Consider the following 21,411-nt stretch of genomic DNA (forward strand, 5'->3'; position numbering starts at 1 on the left):
TCTAAAAGGAACAGATGAACTGGCCCTATTTTATAGTTGTGGAAACTGACATTTAAGAGAGGTCATATAATTTGTCTATTGTTCTATAGCCATAAGTGTCTGGTGATGCAAATCCAGGTCTTTGTAGCAGAGCTATTATGCTGCCTTCATTGAGTAACTTCATGAACTCAAGGTACATAACGATTGAAGTTTGGCAGTTGAAGTTTTTACCAAGGAATGAAGGCCTGGATGGGGCAGAATGACAACACTTGGTTAGAAAGAGAGAGAGAAAAAATTGGATAATGGTATAATTAGAAACACTAAAATGGAAACAATGGCACCAAACTTTATCATTCTGTTAGATCTGGGTCTAGTGATAGGTCAAGATTTTGACAACACAGTTGGTGAATTATATTTTGATTTCTTTAAGAAACACTTATTGTTAGGGTTTGTTGCTTGGGTTTTTGTTTTCATATAATGCAAGTCATCTTACTTAAAAATTAAAAAGTAAAAAGAAAAATCTGAACTTTTAAGCCACTTTCCAAAAGATGATAGCTACCATGTTTAATTAGGATATGCATTTATGAAAAAATTAATACTTATCAATTGTCAGATACCATGGCTTCTTGCCTGACATTTCTGTATACTGCCAGGACTGCTCATACTGAGATGATCTAACAGTGTCTTCTCAACTTCAACTAATAATTCTATTATTGGCTACCATTCTTTCTTTTCTGGTAAAGGAAGAAAAAAGCACTAAAACATATTTATGATATTTCATGTCTATGATTACAGAAATGTATGCAGGTTTTTTTTTTTAATGGCCTTATTGAGATATAAGTTATATACTGTAAAGTTCACTTATTTTAAGTGTATATTTCAGTGATTTTAGTATATTAACAGAGTTTTGCCACTATCACCATAATTGAAATTTACAATAATTCCATTATTAAAAAAGATCTCTCATCCTAAATGCCCATCAACAGATGATTGCAGAAGAAGTTATGGTTCATATATACAATAGATTATTACTCAGCCATTAATAAAATGTAATCCTACCATTTGCAACAACATAGATGGACCTGGAGGTTATTATGCTGAGTGGAATAAGTTAGAGAAAGATAAATACCATATGATTTCACTTGTATGTGGAAACTAAGGAACAAAAAGGACAAATTAATAAAAAACAGAATCATAAATATAGAGGACAGTCTGGTGAGGGGAGCAGTTTTGAGGGTTTGGGAGAAAGGGGTGAAGGGTTAAAGAATTACAAATTAGTAGTTGACCGATGGTGTTGGGGTAGGGAGCACGACATAGGGAATGCAGTTAGCATTAACGTAATGGCTAGGTGTAGAGCCAGAGGAGAGAAAGAGGAATCGGGGATCATTTTATAAACTATATAAATGTCTAACCAATATACCGTATACTTGAAACAAACAAAAAAAGATCTCATGCTCATTTGCAACAATTTCCCTCCACCCCACCATCACAAACTTTTGTAGGTTTGTATGTAGTTCAGTTTACAATGTGGAAAACATATTTTCATGGGTTGTTGCTTGCTTCTCTTGGTGATTGACAAGCATATCTAACCCATAACATAGCTTATCATGAACAATGAAAGGCTGGTCACTCTTGGGTAAAGAACAGAGGGCCTTGTAGCAAAAGAGAAAGGGCATCTTTCTTGTTTCATGCTCGATCCTGGACAATATTTTGATATATATATAGTTTCAATTTTGAATTCTTTTACTACTTTGATGTGTGTCCCATTCCCTGCGCATCCACTACTATGATGCTGCCTCAGTTGTTTACATCTGATGCATGCGTAATCATAGTATGTGAGTGAGAGAGCCATGATGAACTTGGAAGAGCTATTAGGGACCTTCTCTGTGGGAGCAAGGGTAAATCCGTTAGCCTGCCACATAAGACTTTTTATTTTTATTATGTGGCCTCCTCTTATTGTCTCCTGAAAAATGTCCCCAATATTCTTTTACTCTGCCCTTCAGAAATACGAGAGTTCCCTACCATACTACACTTTTTTTTAACCTTTGCCAAGAATGTACCTTGGCATAGTCTCTGCCTACTAGTCAGCCTTTGAATTACAATTCTGGCTTTGCCTCCTCTGTGAGATCTGTGTACCTTCTGACATACTTTGTTTCCTCATTGCCCCTCATATGTATCATATTATGCTAACATTGATTATTCCATGTTATATTTAAGATTTATCCATGTAGATATGTGCAGTTTATTCATTTTCACTGATGTGTAATATTCCATTGAATATTGTGTTAATCATACTGGTGAACATTTAAGTTACTTCTAATCATTTTTAGAAACCATGCTGCTGTACTGCTATACTCTGGTACATGTTTTTTTGTACACATGTATGAGTTTATTTATAGTGGTTTTCAGCCTTATTTGCTTGTGACCCGGAGAAACAATGTTTTACAGCATGACTTGATTTTCTTGTGTATTTGTGTCTATACACACATAAATGTTACTGTTTTTTTTTTTTATAAAAGTTTAACAAAATTATATTTATCCATGTGATGCATTTATATCCTTCTCTTATAGAAATAAATACTTGTTGAGATTAAATTAATACATTGTCACCTGTGGTTTTAAATATTGCTGTCAGGTGTGTTGTGTGTGTAAGAGTGTATATATGCACATCGATATGTCATATTACATATATAAGTTGATAAACCTGTATGTATGTGTGTGTAAGTGCATGTGCTTTAGAGAGAGACAGAGAAGGAGAGAGAGAGGAGGGAGGGAGGATAAGATTGCCTGCTGGAAGGGTTTATTCATCTAGAACTTTACTAGGTTTCACCTGATTGTTTTTAAATGATTATACCTGTTTATACTTGGCTTGGCCTCCTGAGTCTGGGAACTTTGTGTCCATCGTCTTTTAACAGAATTTATTTGGCACAGAGTTGGCAAGTACTCATTGAATAGTTTGGTGAATGGAAAATGAGAATTTCATACCAATAATTGAATGACTATCATGTTGAGCATCTTTTGTTTTATCAACGCAATTTTAGGTAAATATGCCAGGCTAATTTTTTAGAGTGAATAATCCCTTTGTAATTTCAGTTAGGTTTTCAAAATCTGTTTTTGGGAATTCCTAACTATATTGTTAAGATATGATAGCTAATTCCAAAGAAGGATGCATTGACAAAATTATATTATTATTTCAGTAGGTAAAAGTGGGGCTTAAGTTTCCCATAGGAGATAGCAAAAAAAAATTTTTTTCCTTTCAGGAGTCAATGAAATGATTTTTATAGCCTTAGATTTTATTATATAAAACCTAAACTTCACCTAACAATTATAGCTGGCTTTTGCTCAATGGTAATATAGCCATTTTCTTCTCTTATTGCTAACACTATAGTTATACATGCTTTTATATACATTAATCTCTTTATCATCTTTGGGTATAGTAAAAATGCACCACTGTATTGGGTACTGTAGCTTTTTACCTGCTTGGACAGTCACTATACATTATGCAAATGATGCTTCCCAAATCATTCATTCAATCATAATATTGGCTACATGAGAAAAAGTGTGCTGTAAGAAAAATCTTCATTTGTATATGACGTATGGGTCCCTCAGCAGATATTCTGAGGGGAATCATTCTATTTTGAGAACAAAAATAAAGCTGCACTTGGAGTGCATTGCAAATCTTTTGTTTTCCCATTGTGCTTTTGATTCACTGCCTTTTTGGAAATCGTTTTTTAAGGAAAGTTAAGATACATTTGTTTTGCAGACAAATATAGAAACTTTTCTAGAAAAAGAATTTTTTATGACAATAATTTGTATTTGTTATTACTTTAAAACTTTCAAAATATTTAAAAAATTTTCTATTACAGTTAACATTATTACTTTATGTTTACATTACTTTATGTTTTATATGCAACATAAAGATTAGACATTTACAGAATTTATGAAGTGTCCCTACTGATAAGTCCAGTACCCACCTGGTGTACCATACCTGATTATTCCAGTATTATCGACTATATTCCCTGTGCTATACTTTATATCTCTGTGACTGTTTTGTAATCACCAATTTGTACTTCTTAATCCTTTCGCAATTTCACCCACCTTTCCTAGCCTCCATCCGATAACCATCAGTTTGTTCTCTGTATCTACAAGTCTATTTCAGTTTTTTTTGTTAGCTTGGTTTTTTAGAGGCCACATATATGTGAAATCATATGGTATTTGTCTTTCTCTAAGTTATTTCAGTTAGCATCCATGTTGTTGCAGATGGCAAGATTTTATTCCTTTTTATGGCATTTTCTTTATCCATTCACCTTTCTATAGACACACAGATTACTTTCATATCCTGGCTATTGTAAATAATGCTGCAGTGAACATGAAGGTGCATATATCTTTTCCAATTAGTGTTTTGGATTTCTTTGGATAAAAATACCCAGAAATGAAATTGCTGGGTCATGCAGTAGTTCCATTTTTAATTTTTCAAGGAACTTCCATACTGTTTGCCATAGTGGCTGTACCAATTTGCAATCCCACCAACAGTGCAGAAGTGTTCCCTTTTTTCCACATCCTCTCCAACACTTGTTTGTTGATTTATTGATGATAGTCATTCTGACAGGTGCGAGATGATGTTTCATTCTGGTTTTTAATTTGCCTTTCTCTGATGATTAGTGACACTGAGTATCTTCTCATATGTCTTTTGTCCACCTGTATGTCCTCTTTGGAGAAATGTCTGTTTAGGTCCTCTGCCCATTTTTTAATCAGATGGTTTGTTTTTGTGTGTTAAGTTGTATGATATCCTTCTGTATTTCAGGTATTAAATCTTTTTTTATTTTTATTTTTTTAATTGAAGAAATTTTAATTTTTTCCCATCTACTGCCCCTCTCCACTCCCTTCCCTCTAGTAGATATTAACCCCTTTTTAGATATATCATTAATGAATATCTTCTCCCATTCAGTAGGTTGTCTTTCATTTTCCTGATGTCTTTGCTGTAGTCCCATTTGTTTATTTTTTTCTTTTGCTTCTCTTGACGAGATAAATCAGGTAAATATTACTAAGAGCAGTGTCTGAATTGACTTCCTATGTTTTCTTATAGGAATTTTATGGTATCAGGTCTTACATTTAAGTCTTTAATCCATTTCGAGTTTATTCTAGTATATGATGTAAGAAAGCAGTGCATTTCGTGTGTGTGTGTGTGTGTGTGTATGTATGTATGTGTGTGTGTATCCAGTTTTCTCAATAGCACTTATTGACTAGACTAACTTATACCATATAGTTGTGGGCTTATTTCTGGGCTCTCTATTCTGCTCCATGATCTGTGTGTCTGTTTTTATGCCAAGATCATGATGTTTTGATTACTGTAACCTTGTAGTGTAGTTCGATATCAGGTAATGTGATACCTCCAACTTTGTTCTTCTTTCTCAAGATTTCTGTGGCTATTTTGAGGTCTTCTGTGGTTCCCTGTCAATTTTAGAATTATTCTAGTTCTGTGAAAAATGTCATTGGTATTTCGATTGAGATTGCATTGAATCTGTAGATGGCTTTACATAGTATGAACATTTTAATGATGTTAATTTCTATCCATGAGCATGACTTTTGCTTCCATTTATTTGTGTCTTCTTCATGTTCTTTCTTCAGTGTCTTATAATTTTCTGATTACAGGTCTTTTACCTCCTTAGTTAAATTTATTCCTAGGGGTTTTTTTGATACAATTATAAATGGGATTCTTTTTGGTGGAATCTCTAGGGTTGTCTACATATAGTATTATGTCATCTGCAAATAATGACACTTTACGTCTTCCTTTCCAATTTAGATGCCTTTTCTTTTTCTAGTCTGATTATTGTGGCTAGGACTTCCCCAAATATTTTCTATACAAGTCTCACCTAAGTAACAAGGACAGCCAATCCTAATTCCATTTAACAGGTGAGAACTTTGTTGCTTCAAGTTTGTTACTGGTCCAGTATAATTTATACAGCTCAAAAGTGGCAGCATAGGTTGACAATACATGGTTTTTTGGCTTCTGATTCATCTTGACACTTGTAACAATCAAACAAATATTTAAATAGAGCATGTCCCAGATATTTGTTGGTTTTTAGGTATAATTTCTAAATTTAAAAGCAGGACATTTTGGCATAAATTGTGTATATGCATACCCTACCACCTAAGGAATGAGGTGGGGGGTAATTTTACTGCATTATAATCACTGGCTTCAGTGTTATTTTGTAGATCGATGCTCACCTGTAGATAAAAAGTATGCACCTAAAACAGAAGCTTAAAATTTTTTAAAAGCTTGATTTTTATTGCTATCTCTTACTGTATATATGTTTTTATAATCAAATGATTTGTATAAATCAGTTAAATGTGTGTCTGAATATATGACATAATTTCCAGATATTACTTTTATTTTTTCATTGTTACTTTAATTATGCAAGCAATATGTGAAAATAACATTCAAAATTACCAAGAAAAAATATTCAAAGGTATGAAGAATATAATACAGCTAAGGCTTAATTTTTATATACTTATGTGAGTTTCTACACAGCATTTTTCAGAATTTTTTGACCATGACCCAAAGCACTGACATTTTCTAGCACACCTCAGTTTATCTGTTAAATTTCTTAGTCTCAGTGTTGTATTTGAGTTTAATCTGATCTAAGGCTTCTTGAGGTAGTCCTTGTTGTTTCTCATCTTTGCCAACACTTAATAGATTTAAAAATTTTTCAATGTGTTGATTGTAAAATGGGGGTTGTTATAGCTTTACAAGGCATTTCCCTTAATTACCAGTGAGATGGTGTATGTTTTTATATGTTTATATTGCCTATGTATTTCTTCTTCTGCGAATTACCCATTTATACCTTTTTGCCCATTTTTTTTATAGGTTGGTTGTCTATTTCTTACTAACATCTATGTTTCATTTTTAAGACTCTCTTTGATTTTTATTTCTTGGTAATCTTTAAACCACACTACACATGTAATAAAGAACTTATTTTTTACTGTGGAATATTACTACTACTGGTTCACAAATCCAGTGAAAAAACTTCACAAATTAATTTTAAATTCTTAGATTTTGGGGACAGTTTCTAGGAAAGCACAATTAGTAAGCTCATTAAGGTGGTTCTTGCAGGTTAATTTATAATGTTTCAGCACAGCCAAGACACATTTCTTCTTAGCAAGCTACTACTAGTGCCATTTGAAAATTTAAGCATGTAAATTTTGTAAGCATCCATTATAATTGTATAAAAATGAAAATGATGTTTAATTTATTTGTTGTCATGATATTTATTGTAGTTTTTAATACTTGGCTTTTTTTTTTCTTCTCCTCAATTAGGTCCCCGATGGGCTTCCTGGAATATCGGTGTATTTATTTGTATCAGATGTGCTGGAATCCACAGAAATCTTGGGGTTCATATATCCAGGGTCAAGTCAGTCAACCTAGACCAATGGACGCCAGAACAGATACAGGTAAACATATCCTTACTGAAAAATTATTAAAAATATTTAAAATAAGTTTAAAATCTTTAACCTTTTTTGCATCTAAGAATTGATATCGAGAAGGAGTATGTTAAAATGGTATGTGTCACATATAAAATTTGAGTGTTCTTTGAATTGTAAATAGCAGTGTTTATTTCTTCTTGAGGCTATCGTGAAGTCAGGTTTTAATCTATTTTTATCTAAAATGTTGATTTTTGAAGTATTTAAAATATGAATTCCTTTTTCTTGTGTTGATGGAATTTGCCAGTAAAATTCCATAGTTTCTTTTGTTTTGTGGTCAGTAGAGGGAGCCTGGATAAAGATAAAGAATAAACCACCTCTCATCTAAAAACTAACTTTCAAGATTTTCTTTCTGTACAGAGACACTCTCGATTTGCAGGCAAGGCCTAATATTTGGAAAAAAGTCAAGCTCGCAAATGTTCTAATGACTAATTTGGACTTGTCTTGAAGATTTTAGCTTTGTTAGAGATAAATTTGTAATTTTAAGGGTTTGCCATTTTTCCATTATGACAATCTTAAATTCTCAAAAATCATGCTTTCTAACCCTTAAGGTTGATGCTAATGTAAAAACGATTATTTCTACTGGTTTCGTTTTATAATTCACAGTGAAATTACACTACTTTTTCTTATGCCCTTTTCAGAGAGCTTGTAGTTAGTATGTAAGCTAAATATGCAAATATATATAGTTGAACCTCAATGGTATTACAATCAGAAAAAACGGAAATAACACAAAAATTGGCATGGATGAGATGTGAGGGTAAGAGTAGAAAGAATAGAATAGAATTCTGAGGGGAGCAGTTCATAACAAAAGATATATAGATTTGGTTAAAGAAACTAAAACTTGTATACTGAAGACATATTTATACCAAAAAAATTCTAGATGGAGCAAATATTTTTAAGTATTGTTAAAAATTAAACTTCAAAAACACTCAGAAGAAAAGAGAGTAGAAATCTTCAGGTAATAAAGACAAGCATCATTTAATTCATTCAGTTTTCAATAAATTTTTGAGCTTTTTGCTGACTAGGGCATAAAAGGAATTTTGATACTTTATGTGTTTTCAAGATTCTTGTTATATTGAGGAAGCAGAGCTGAGTTCATTATAATGCAGCGTTCTTAATAACATCTCTGTAGTAACTGTGGTAGCAAATTTCAGGATGTTGTTTCTGAAGTTGTCTTCAAGAAAATGTGAAGTGTAGCTTGAAAATGTAACTTAGCATTTGTAATGGGTTATGGAGATACAAACATTCAAAACCCAAAGTGTATTTCCTTTTTAATAATTTATTCTAAACTAAGGACAATATGTGCAATCCTTGGACAATTCAGTTCTCCAGAAATATTATTCTCAACTAGACTGTTGAAAGGAGTTGAACAACAGGTTATTTGAGGTGAGCATCTGTACTTTTCTTATAGCTTAGATCAGAACTTCCCAGGGGGCTACAGTTTACTGGTTTTCTGTGGAATAGTTTACAGGTATACAGTAAGATACTACTGTGTTATTAAAAATGTAAGGATTTTGAAAAACAATTATTAAGTGTTAGCTTTTGAAATTGTATTTGAACACTATTTGTATGGTTCCAACTAACAACTTCCTGAAATAAGAATCTTTTTAGAATGTAAAACTTTTGATTAGTACTTGTCACCAGAGAATTCTCTGCATAGCTCCATATGCCACAGAGCTCGTCTTCCAGGTTTTCCTTGAAAAAGGTTGGATGCACTCACTTAAAAAACCACATGAGTAGACAATAAAGTTTTGCTTAAAAAAGAATAGACACAGATGTACCATCCAGTATTGTTGTGGTAAGCCTTGTGAGTAATCACAAGAAAGCCAAAGCTGTTCTTTAAAAATCATTCTGGGACTACTGTGCAATGTAAATTAGCATGAAAGTGGTGAAGTCCCCAAGATTCCAAACTACAGAACACAACCTTTATTTTAGCCTAGAAAACTTAAAGGGAACCGATTCTAGAGAGGCAGTAGAACAAAGTGATTAAGAAAGTTGTCCCTAGAGTCAGACTGCCAGACTTAGACCTGGGTGGTTACAGGTGGATACTTAACTTCACATGCCTCAGTTTCTTCATTTTGCAGTGAAAATAGTAATAGTACCTACTTCTGTAGATTGCTGTAAGGATCAAATAAATAAATATGGGTAAAGTGTTAAGAACAGTATCTAGCACATTTTAAACAATAATATTAGCTTGTCAGTTATTAGTATTAGTTCAGTTTTTCATTTTATAAGACCCTCAGTATTGCTGCCTTGAATATCTTTCAGATTTTAAGCAGTTTAACTTTCTGGTGAGTCTACTGTGATGAATTGGTTGCTAAATGTACTACTGAGTAAATAAATAAATTGATTAATTGTGTGATATTATTGCGTATAAATGAATTTTTAAGAATATTTGTGAAAAACAGTTTGTTTTTAGTAGTATTGGATGTTAAGGCATTTTGAGATGAATAGTTAGTTAATCATGTCAGTTGTCTATTGAGGTTGCTTCTTATTCATATTTAAGCATATCCTGTTTCCTGAGGTGGTAGATATATATGTTCCATATAATCCAGCTCTGTGCTTTGGCATTCTGTCTGTCTATTTGCTTTTATAAAGTTGATGTATCATAACAGAGAGAACAATTTACAAACATAAGTGAGTTTTATGTGTCTTGGTAGATGTCTATACTATGTCACCAACACCCCATTGAAGATAATGGAGAGCATTTCCATCACCCTAGAAAGTTTCCTTGTGCCAGTTTCTAGTCAGGTATTCCAGGGGCAACTACTGTGCTGATTTCTATACCCTTTGGTTGCTATACATTGGAATTTTTATCTTTCGGAGTTCATTCTTATTAACTCTAACTCAATTCAGATTAGAGAAAGTAAAGATCACAATGTGATTTAGTGTTCTTTATTCATATGGTATTTTATAGGAATTTCTTTGATATGAAAAGTACTTGGGTAGTATTTATTTATAGAGAGAAATACTTTCACTGAATAAATTCTACCCTACATCTTCCCCTACAGCCACCCCACATTTCATGAAAATCATGTTTCTAATTTTCAAAGATCATACTCAATTTTTTAGATCTTTTATATTAGTGAACATGAAAATGTGATTAAATCTCTGAGTCCATTGAAGCTAGTAAATAAAAATGTTTTTTTTTTTTTTTATGTGACTCTGTAAAATGTATTTTTCGCCTCAAGCTTTCTTATCAACTGGTATATGTATACCATATTTATATCAGTTGTGAATGTGAGAGTCAGTTTTTAGGGCATCTGCTGTATTATAGCTGTGTTAGAATTGCTCTATGCTTGTTTTTAAAAGAAAATAGTTTGCCTACCAAAACTTATTTTGACTTTTGTTAGCATAAAAATAGAGTTATTTACCTTAAATTTTAATCAATATTTTTTAAAATGTGGTTCATGGTCAGATTAGATGTCTTTGATATTGGGTTTATTGTCAGATACTTCTCAATTTTTGGGAAAGGACCAGTTTTTTTAATACTTTTATAAATACTGTAGCTTTTTTTATTTTGTACTGACTGGTTCATTAACCTCAAGTGTTATTTTTAATTTTTACCCTTTGTTTAAAAATTCTTAATCATTTTTCATTGTGTGCATTGAAAGAGTTAAAATGAATACTTATTTTTATCATAGAGAAAACATTACTTGTGCTCTCAAGTTTCTTAGCTCACTTTGTACAGAGGCTTGTAAGTTGTGCTGCCTAATAAAACATCTTGGTAAGACTGTCCATATTGCAGCATATATTCCATATATTTGATATTTATCTTTATAACTTTTGGACTACTTTTAATACTTCGTATATCTATAAATCTTTAATCTCTCACAGATTCTTTGTTTATTGCTTACTGGTGTCATTTACCGATATGATACTTTGTATTTTCTTGGGGACACTAAAGCCATGAAACTAAAATATTTTCATTTATAAAATATATCTTGGAGAACTTTACATTTGAAATTGTCCAGTTTCCATAAGCATTGATTTATCCTTCCTTAACTTACCTTAAACATTTCATAGGCATTTCCATTCCCTCTTTTCATATCTTTACCATTTTTACTTTAGCTTTGACTACATTTTGGTCTAGAAGGGAAGTTTTCAAACCTAGCTCTTTTCACATCATTATTTACCCTTATAACAAAAGAATAGAAGTTTTCTTCCCTCTCCACCTCTGACTGTTTCTGCTTGAACTCCCTGCTTTTTATTTTTTCTTCTTTTTGTTTTAAGAGGCAGAGTGAAAGAAGGTGCTGGCTGCTAGTTTCTCTGCCTTTATTTTTATTCTTAGCCTTTCTTCTTTCTTACCTAATCAAAAATTTATATTCACTTGGAGGTATCTTTAATTTTTTTTTTTCGAAACATGTCCTCTTACCCTCCCCCTTCCCTAAAATCGTCCCCTTCATACCTTTGTTTCCGTAACATACATCCCTTGATTCTGCCATACTCTACTTAATTTGTTTGCTCATTCAGCCAGCGAGTCCTCCCAGCGAGTCTTCCCACTGTGCCAGCCACTAGTCTTATGGGGGCTAGCTCTTATCTTCCTTTAGCAGTTGAATTTCTTGAGCAATTTTCATGTCTTTACCTTATTTTTATAATTACTTACGCATTTCTCTTTCCATCTTACTGTTAAGTTTTGACTCATAAAGATCACTTCTTATCCCTAATGGACAAATCCAACTCTTCTTCCTCCTCCTTGATCTTCCTGCTTCACTTGACACTAACCACTGCCTTCTTGAGTCTTTGTAAAAGAAGCAAAAGTTACCGTGCCACATTTTTTATTTTGTTACTTTATTTAGTATCTGAATATTTTACTATTTCTGTTTCTACTTTTCCCTCCTGCTGGATGGATATTTTCTACAGTTTTATCTTTAGCCCTTTGCTCCTTTGTTTTTCTCCATAGGAAAACTCATTTATTCTCATGGATTCAGCTAGGATGGGTGTGTGTGTGTGTGTGTATGTATGTGTGTGTGTGTAGATGGTTTTCCTTTCTCTTTTCAGTAGTGACTTCTACAATGAGTTTTAGTTCTTTTTCAGAATGCCCGCCTATTGGAGACCTTTGTTGTTCATGGATTTATCATTCTTAGGAAACATTGGATATCCTTGCCATGAAGTAATTGGTAATTTTTTCAAGCATCCATTTTAATTGTACATTCTATGAGGCTGGAGTTAGGTTGTTTGATTCCATGACACTGGAATTTTACTTATCTTCGTATGTTCAGTAACTCTTGTGAAGTAATTAAAAATCTTGTTGCATTATGAAAAATGCTTCACAACAAAGCAAAGGAAACCAGCTGTTAATGCAATGGTAGAAGTTAAGAGAAAGGAATACACATGACCAGGCATAGATTTTGTTTTTTTGTCAGATAACATTATGCATTTGAGTATAGAATAGAACGTCAGAATTGACCATTGCGTTATAGCAGTATCAACAAAACCTCTATATGTTCCATATAAAAACAGGAAAAAAGGATTTATGAAATTGTTTCAGTGTGGAAAATTCTGGCTACAGTTATGGTTATTAATGTGTACCATTTGTAAATGTTAAGATTGGTAGATGTCTGTTTATCTGGAACTTGACAAATCTTTTTAAAAAATAATTATCTGGTTGTTTAGACTGGCTTTTCTTTTTAATTAATATCATTGTTCCAGTTAATCTTAAAGTTTTTGGTGTTCAAAGGTTCTTTTTCTTGTGCCTCTACATTCTATTAGTTCTTTTGTTCCTCTGTTGCTTTCCATTCTCATTTTTTGCACCATATCTAAGGCGTTAGCTTCTTCCTGATCTTTCTATTATTCTTACTTCTCCATCTGTTTAACACATCGTATCTAGAATAATCTGCCTGGAACCCTGCTTTGACAATTGTACCTTGCTCCTAGAGATTTGCATTGGCTCTCTCTGAGACTCATAAAAGTACTATTTTTCTTAAATTCATAGTCAGGTACCTCTGCCATTGGCTTCATCCTATGACTTAGACCGTATTCCAGATGCTTTACAATGGATTGCTTTGACTTTATAGAGACAGCTTTTCTTATTGAAGCAATCTGATGTTGTGTTCTTGTTTTTGTTTGTTTGTTTGTTTGTTTTTGATTCTCCTGTTTTCTTTATTGGAAATTGTTTTTTGCATATTCCTTCTGTCAAGTCAGATTCTTCCCATTCTTTAAAACCCATCTTAAATCCCTACTTTAATAAAAACTTCTTATGAGTATACATTGTGCTTAATTATCTAGTAACATATTATTTACCTTCCTGCATGTTTGTTGAGTTAACCGAATTGTAAGCTTCCAATAGTTAAAAACTATATTGCATGTGTATTTGTAGTCTTTGTGATGGGCCACCTATGTTACTAGGAATACTCTGCTTTTTTTAATGGCATGCTGAGAACAATCTTTGGTTTGATATAATTCTGTGAGATAATGTTTGCTGTCTTTAGCAATGGGGAGAATGGAGAAAGTGAAAAAAAAAACAAACAAGTGTTTCTCCCCAATTTATCTTATATTTTTATATGGTGTCTTTTTTCATTTCTTGGTCTTTATCCTTTTCTCCCCATATTCCTATATACTTTTTAAATTCAAAAAATATAGTAGTCATAAGGAGTATAACTTAAGCTAGTTTGTGGAAATTCCAAGGTAATATATGCACATACTAGAAAGGTGGTACTCTGTAGTATTTCAAACCATCTTAAACTGAAATTGAATTCCTTGGAAGGTAGTGAGTTTACCATTACTGGAATGGTTTGTGCAGAGCTGGACAGCCACTTGGAAATGCGTAGCTGGTATTCAAGTATTGAATGGACAGATGGTGAATACTTTAGATTTCTCTGAAGTCTCTACAGTTCTTGAGATTCTTTGATTGCATGCTCAGTCCTCTTTGGTTACCACAGCAGTTCATAAACATCAGTATGTTACAGATAGAGATGTGATTCAACTTTTTCCAAATGTCAGATTTCACCTCATAGGATAAAAATTTCCTGTACTCTTGGATAATTCAGAAAAATGTGACAGTATTTCTCAGTTTAAGTTAAAGACAGGCTCTAAAAAATGTTTTGAACAAATATTTTTACTCTTTTAGATTTTCTTTCATAAGGAAAAATTACTGGCTAAATGGGTTAGATTTTTATTATAACCTTGTTGTTCCTAGAAAAATCTGTACGGTAACTTGTAGCCTTTAGTTTAATTTAGTAATAGATGTGTCATTGCATTTACATGCTTGTCTTAATTTAAACTTTTGATCTTTCTTAGAAAACAATTTTCTCTAAGCTAAAATTATGGGTTTTCACTAATCTTCATCAGTAAGCTTTGCTGTATTCTGTGGCCTCAACTTGAACTTCTAATCAGTTAGGATCCGTACAGGGAAAATAGGCAAAGGAGAATTGATAGATACTTTAAATATTTCTCTGTAGCTAAAAAAGCAACTAACATTACAGGTACTTATATTGGCGGTCATGTTGTGCCCATCTTTTGTAAAATTGGGATATAAAGGATTATGAGAGGTAGGGGATGGAAGTGGCTAAAATAAACTAAAGTCTTTTTCCTCTTTGACAATATATTTCAGATGAAATTACAATAAATTTTATTCTTTAAAAATTACATATTAATTTTGTGAAATAAAGTAGCTTTCAGTTGATAGAAGTATAGCATTTCTGTGAGGTACCTCTTCCATCTTTTAACAATAGAAGCCTGGAACTAGAATATTGATAGGCAGTTAACATGTAAATTTTCCATAAATCTTGCAATTGTCCAGGTTTGTTTTACTTGGAACAGGATCCAACATTGATGATGGTGAGATAAGTTATTATGTTTTCTATGGGAGTTCTGCAGAGGAGAAAGATATATTAAATAAAACATATTATTAAGATTATTTTTACCTGTTTTTTATTTTTATTTTTTAAAGAGGCTGCTAGAAAAGTTAAAGCAATATAAACTGACTCAAATTATTTTTTTGTTGCATTGCACTTGTTTAGATATATCGTAGTTATGCATTTGCCTGTAGCCACTGTGGCCTTCTTTTGTTTAATATTTTCATGGTATATCTTGGAATGCACTTTCAATAGTAGTTTCAAAAAAATTTTTATTTCAGTGACTTTTTTAAAATTAATTTTTTAGTATTCCTTTTTCTTTGAGTTTTATTTTTTAGTGAGTCTCTTATCCATATGTTGGATTTTCATTGTCTGACTTATATTTGTCTTTGTCTTAGATGCTTTTCATTACTTTTTTAAATTTTAAATATTTTTTTCTATTGCCTCTCCAGTTTTGTTAGGCCATTGTTGTGTTTATTTCTTCTCATGTTCCATTTTATTTCATATTCATTTCTGAAATATTTTTTATTTTATTTATAATTCTTTCTGAGATTTTATTTTAATTTTCAGTGTTTTTAATTCCTGATTTAGATGTTCTTTCATAATTTCAAATGTCTTTTAACTCACATGTCTTTCAGCTCTTTCTGAATTAGGCTATAGTTATGATCTGTTTTCTGGGCATATTTGTTCTAGTGTGGTTTTATTATGGAGATGTTATTCTGCTTCTTATTCTCTTCCAATAACTTTGTATGAGATTTGATCTTTATTATTTTTATATGACATTATTTTTCCCATTACTTTTAAAAGGAATTGATATTCTAACATAGCAGACCGCTCTCTTCAGTTGTTTACATGTAATGTTCAAAAATAAGGTCACATGTTTTCTGAGATTTTCTTGCTCTGTTCTCCCACTTTTATCTGGACCTTTTCTTTCCTTTATCTTCATTATACTTGTCCTGCTTAATTTTTAGTCATTTCCCTGTAGTTTCTTCTTAGTGTGGGGCCTTGTCCTGGAAGGGAAGCTTGCGGTTACACTGGGAAAGTTCATAGGGGCTAGGTGATTTCTCCCTATTCTAAGCTTATCACAGACCCTTCACACTTACTTGCTGTTGAATTGGGTAAAAATCTTTTCAGTTTCATGTACTTTCTCCTTAAATCGCTTTACTGTAATTCCCAGTTTATCTGTCTTCACTGTTTTATTATTCTGTTCTTAGATCGCCCAACTCCCCATTAGTTGTAGGCATCATGCAGATCCAAAGATCATTAGTGCTTCGATGGCATTTTGGATTTATGGGGAGACTTCATCACCAAGTTTTGTTGTAAATATTGTCCATCGGTTTTTGGTTTTTTCTAGTTGTAATTTTTTTGTGTGAGGAGCTTCTTGGGAGCTTTAAAAATTGTCACCATTATTACAGAGTTTTTATGACAAGCTATATTTAATAGAATAAAATTCTAGCTTAAAACTAGGAGAGCTCCATAATCTAATTATATTTGACCTAGATGTGTTAGAGCATTGTTTAATCTCTTTAGGTTTTGAGCCTTAGATAAATTTTCATATTGTCTTATTAGAGAACCAGGCACATAATAAACTTTCAGTGCACAAATCTTGGTATACATTTATTCAAGAAAACCTAAGGTCAGGCAACTTTTTTCTTATTTTGTAGGAAGCATGCTCATTATAATTTCATCAAGAAGACAAAATTTCTCAATCATGGCCTCATGTACCTACTTAGCTTTTTAAGTAGATTTAGATTTATGCTAACCCCTTGCCAGGATCATTAAATGTGCCCTTAAAGAAGAGCAGAGCAAGGGGGTTTATGTATTATCTACATGTGCAGAGTAAGAGTAAGGTAAAGAAAGTAAGAAATTTGATACAGCCTATTAACAAAATTTAATCTGTGAAGTTCAATAAGAAGTTTTTATTTTTAATTCATTTGGGAAAACATCACATTTATTTTGAATTTGAATTTGAATGTACTAAGTTGTGCCCTGCATTTTACTTCTTGATTTGTTAACCTTTTAAGGTTAAACATTTTTAAAGGTCAGTAATAGCTTTTAGAGTTCTCTTTTTCCTAGTAACTGACTATAGTTTTTGGGTCAAAGCAATGAAAAGCTTTGTAAAATGTTACTCAGTGGAAGTCTTTCATTAATTAACTCTGTTATTTTTATACTGCCTAACTAGGTGGAACCGAGAGAATATAACTAAAGGAATAATACTTTATTTGAAGATAAGGGCATACATGTCCCTATATAGAGTGCTGTATTTGTTGGGAAATTGTTAGGTAGCAGTAAATGAATACCTGTATGAAGGGATCATCTGGAAACATAATTATTTTTAATTTCATTACACATGGTATTTTAAAGGTGTAATCACTTCTCTTTCCTGGTTTGTATGAGTATAATGTAGCAGGCATAGTCAAAGCACTGGCTTGGAACTCTAGACCTGGCTTCTGGTTTTAAGTAACTTCTGGGTTCTAAGTAACTTCAAGTTACTTAGTAGTGGCTCCTTTAAAACACACACACACACACACACACACATCTCTGTGTGTGTGTGTGTGTGTGTGTGTGTGTGTGTGTGTGTGTGTGAGGATCTAGTGAGATAGATTAAAAAATTTTTTAAATGTTTCATTGCTATTTTTATAGTGTCCTTTATTTGTTTATTAATGTCTAAAAACATACTGTGATGTGCAGAGGACCTTTTAGGCAGGGAGATGGAGAAATCATGTTCTATTTGAGAAAGTAAGGTACTTTTCTGTGAACAGAGCATTGGGTTCAGTTATGTCTGCCATAAATGGTAAAGGTGAATCTTGCTGCCAGGGGTTGGCTTGGTCTTGATCCTACGAGTGGTAGGGAGTGGGGATAGAGACAAAGCAGAGAATTCTTAAAATGTTATAAGTTGTAGAGTGACATTTAATTGTGTATTCCTTTTAAGAACATAAACCTGAAGGGCTTTTTCCTTTGGTGGCTTAGGCATTGGATGACTAGATCTTGAACTACAGTAGTGGCAATGGGGCTGGTTATTGGGGGAAGCATACAGAAATATTAAACAGTTAGAAGACTTCTAAGACTAACACTTCCGACAGAGGAGGGAAGAAGCCAGGATGACTCCTGAGCTGGGCCTTAAACACTTAGGATGAAAGTAGTAGTTTATTCCTGGACTTCTAGTGCTATAAATTTCATAGTAAGTACAGATGACAAAAGAAGATGATGTGAAACTTTTTCAACTTTGTCATAACAACTTTTACTTTTATTGCTTAAAAATTGCAGCTTCTGAATTTTAGCAGTTTGTAAATGCTACAACAGATAAATCAAGATCTAAAAATCACTAGAAATTGTGAAAAATATGAAAACTGGTCACTCTAATTACACATCATTTAAAATTCTAATTTTTAAATATGTGTGGTTTACTTACTTTGTTCTTAAAAAGAATAGTTAAAATAGAAGAGAACAACTCCCCTAAAACACAATTTTATGAAAACTGAAGGAATGGACTCTGTATTAAATATTTCCAAAGAGTTCCTGAGACCAAAAATGGTGGCCCTTCTTTTCCAGCAGCTGGAATCCAAAAGATCTTGAAACCAGCCCTGAAAAGCTTGCTCCTATGCAAGAAACCCTGGTGGCTTTTGAGAGGAAGATAGAAAACTATTCTGGAAAATTTCAAGTGGTAGTAGAGGTGAGTCACTGACATGAAGAATTTATCCAGGGACTACAAATACTCATTTTCTTTTTTTAACTGAGTTTTTCTTTTTTTAATATTCGTTCAACTAAGGCAGTTTGAAAATCTTAGTCTATATGTTATAAAAATTTGAATGAACAGAAAATAGAGCAAGTAGTATTCTGTCTCCCACACAAAAAAATGAAAACATTGAAATTTCAATGATGTAATCTTTCAGATGACAATGATACTGGGAAAGATCTAGTAAATAAATGCCATATTTATACTTACAGTGTATTTTTTATGTAAGATATACTTGGGTGAGATTTATAAAAATGTATTAATTTAATTTGATTTATAACATCTTTGATCAGAAGACTTTGTTCTCCTAGTAGAAGTGGGACGATACCAGTGAGGGGAGGGTATCCTTGCTCTGATTCAAATGCTGTTTGGCTACCCTTCGTAAGCTACCTCTGGATAGTATTTTATTTAGAAACAGTATAGGATTAATTTAGCTCCCCTGTTTTATTGTTTGAAGGAATGGGGAATAAATGTACATGGTACACACTTTAAAAGGTACAGAAGGTATAAAGTGCATAGTCTCTCATTTCTGTCACTCAATCATCCAGTTTCCCTTTCTGGAACAACTATATTTATCAGTTTCTTATATATGCTTCCTGAAATATTTTATGCATACACAGACATACAGGTGATACACATTTTTAGTTGTTTTCATATTTTTACATAATGATCTTTTGAACTGTAGTTAAGAGTCTTCTTTTCCCCCATATATTCCTCAGAAAATTGGATAGAAGAGTTTTCATTTACATGGTTTTACCTTTCTTCCTCCAGATTTAACACAGATATGTAGCATTCTTACATTGTACACTAACATGTAAGATTTTATTATTTTAATATTTTGCATTTTCGCCTTTGGGAATTTAAAAGATCTAATTGCCACATTGTAACCTAATCTTCTGCAACAATGAAATTAGTAATCTCAGTACTTTATTTTGTAGTTGCTATTCTTTTTTCCATTCTGTGTTTTTTTTAAAACAGCTAGTAAATCTAGAAGGGCAAATTGATTACACACATAAAAATTTATGAAAATTATGCAGATAGCTTCCTAAATTAATACAGGAGGGGTGAATTTTAGTTTAACAATAAGTGGTAGTTAACCAGGTACCTATTAGTATCTGAGAGAGAAAGTGCAGGAAACAAACATTACAGGGACAGATAGGAGGTCGGCACTGAAAAAAAGTGGAGGATACACAAAAGTGAAGGAGAGAGGAGGTCCAAGGAGCCACAGTCCTTAAACATAGCCACTGAACCTGGATTGGACTATATTCGGCTTCATTTGGGCAAGGACAAAGAGAAGCCGTACTCAGTAGTAGTTGTATTACTGAGTTGGATTTCACAAAGAGCTCTGCTTTCCAAGAATTCGGAAGAATAAAGAAAAGAAAAAAAATTGACAAGTTTTACTCTCAATAGAATGGATTAATAACTTGGAATATCAGGTGGCCTGTCATTTACTTTGCTTTTTATTATTATTTTCTGATGCTGACATGATTTAAACTTAGGCAGTTTATTTCTGTCTGTTCCTGTTCCCTTTTATCTTCTTATTTCAAGGCCCCCCCCCCCATAAAACTATTTATGTGGACTGCTTATTTACCATTTTTTTTTCCATCGGAGATACCACATTAACATAAAACAGTGATTTTTAAAACACGTATATAGTACTGTTACATAAAAATAAAAATTCTTTTCCATTTGTTTGCCTACTGATTGATTCTGCCTATTATTTTCTTTTCATCTATTCCCACTTTTAGGTATATTGATTTTTTGTTTAGTTATATTTTGTGTGTTTTAGTTTATTAAATTACACAAATCAGATAAGTAGATGCCAATTAAAACTTTAAATTGACAGTCTCAGTTCTCTTCAGTCTCTCTAAAACATTAGAAATTTACAGCTCTTTTAGAATGTAGGTTTTATTGTTTTTAGTGCAAAAACTAGGATTGGGTATGAAATATTTTCTACATAAAAAGTTTCAGATATAGAAATGCTTCATCTATGTAGATTGTGATGATACTATATCAGCCCATAAATGCTTTTCAGCCTTTCAATTCAAATAGTGTTTTTTTTTTTTTCAAATAGTATTTTTTGAAATTGAATCTCAAATGATGTGTGAGACTTTGGGAAGATGTTGTTTTATGTACTAGATTATATGGAAAAAAATATAAACACATAGTAGGTTTTGGAATTCTTAAGTGTAATTTGTTATACCATTTTCAGGTGAAGCCTTCTTTTGCAGTTTTAATGGTGCTAATTTTGGATGAAGATAGTTCATTCAAAAAGTACAATGTAAAATTCATCTTTCTAGGAACATCTAATGGGTAAAATAGGACAGATTGAATTTAATAGGAACAATAAATAATATTAATTTTAAAATATGTTCTACCTAAATGCACTGTCTTTTAAAAGAAGCATGTGCTTTTTAT

At 32.4% G+C, this 21,411-nt stretch overlaps 1 protein-coding gene across 4 annotated transcripts in view; it reads left to right on the forward strand.

The window, feature by feature from the left end:
• Window positions 1-21,411, forward strand: part of SMAP1 (small ArfGAP 1) — a 123,585-nt gene that overhangs the window by 25,701 nt on the left and 76,473 nt on the right. For 3 of the 4 annotated variants that reach the window (XM_016157613.2, XM_016157610.2, XM_016157611.2), the window contains exon 2: window positions 7,298-7,431. In XM_016157613.2, coding sequence (XP_016013099.1) covers window positions 7,298-7,431 — 134 coding nt within the window. Of the gene's footprint in view, window positions 1-7,297; window positions 7,432-18,809; window positions 18,931-21,411 lie in introns of those variants that run through there. The other variant, XM_016157612.2, reaches the window with a different exon arrangement.

Source organism: Rousettus aegyptiacus, unplaced genomic scaffold, assembly GCF_014176215.1.
Source record: "Rousettus aegyptiacus isolate mRouAeg1 unplaced genomic scaffold, mRouAeg1.p scaffold_m13_p_1, whole genome shotgun sequence".
NCBI lineage: Eukaryota > Metazoa > Chordata > Mammalia > Chiroptera > Pteropodidae > Rousettus > Rousettus aegyptiacus.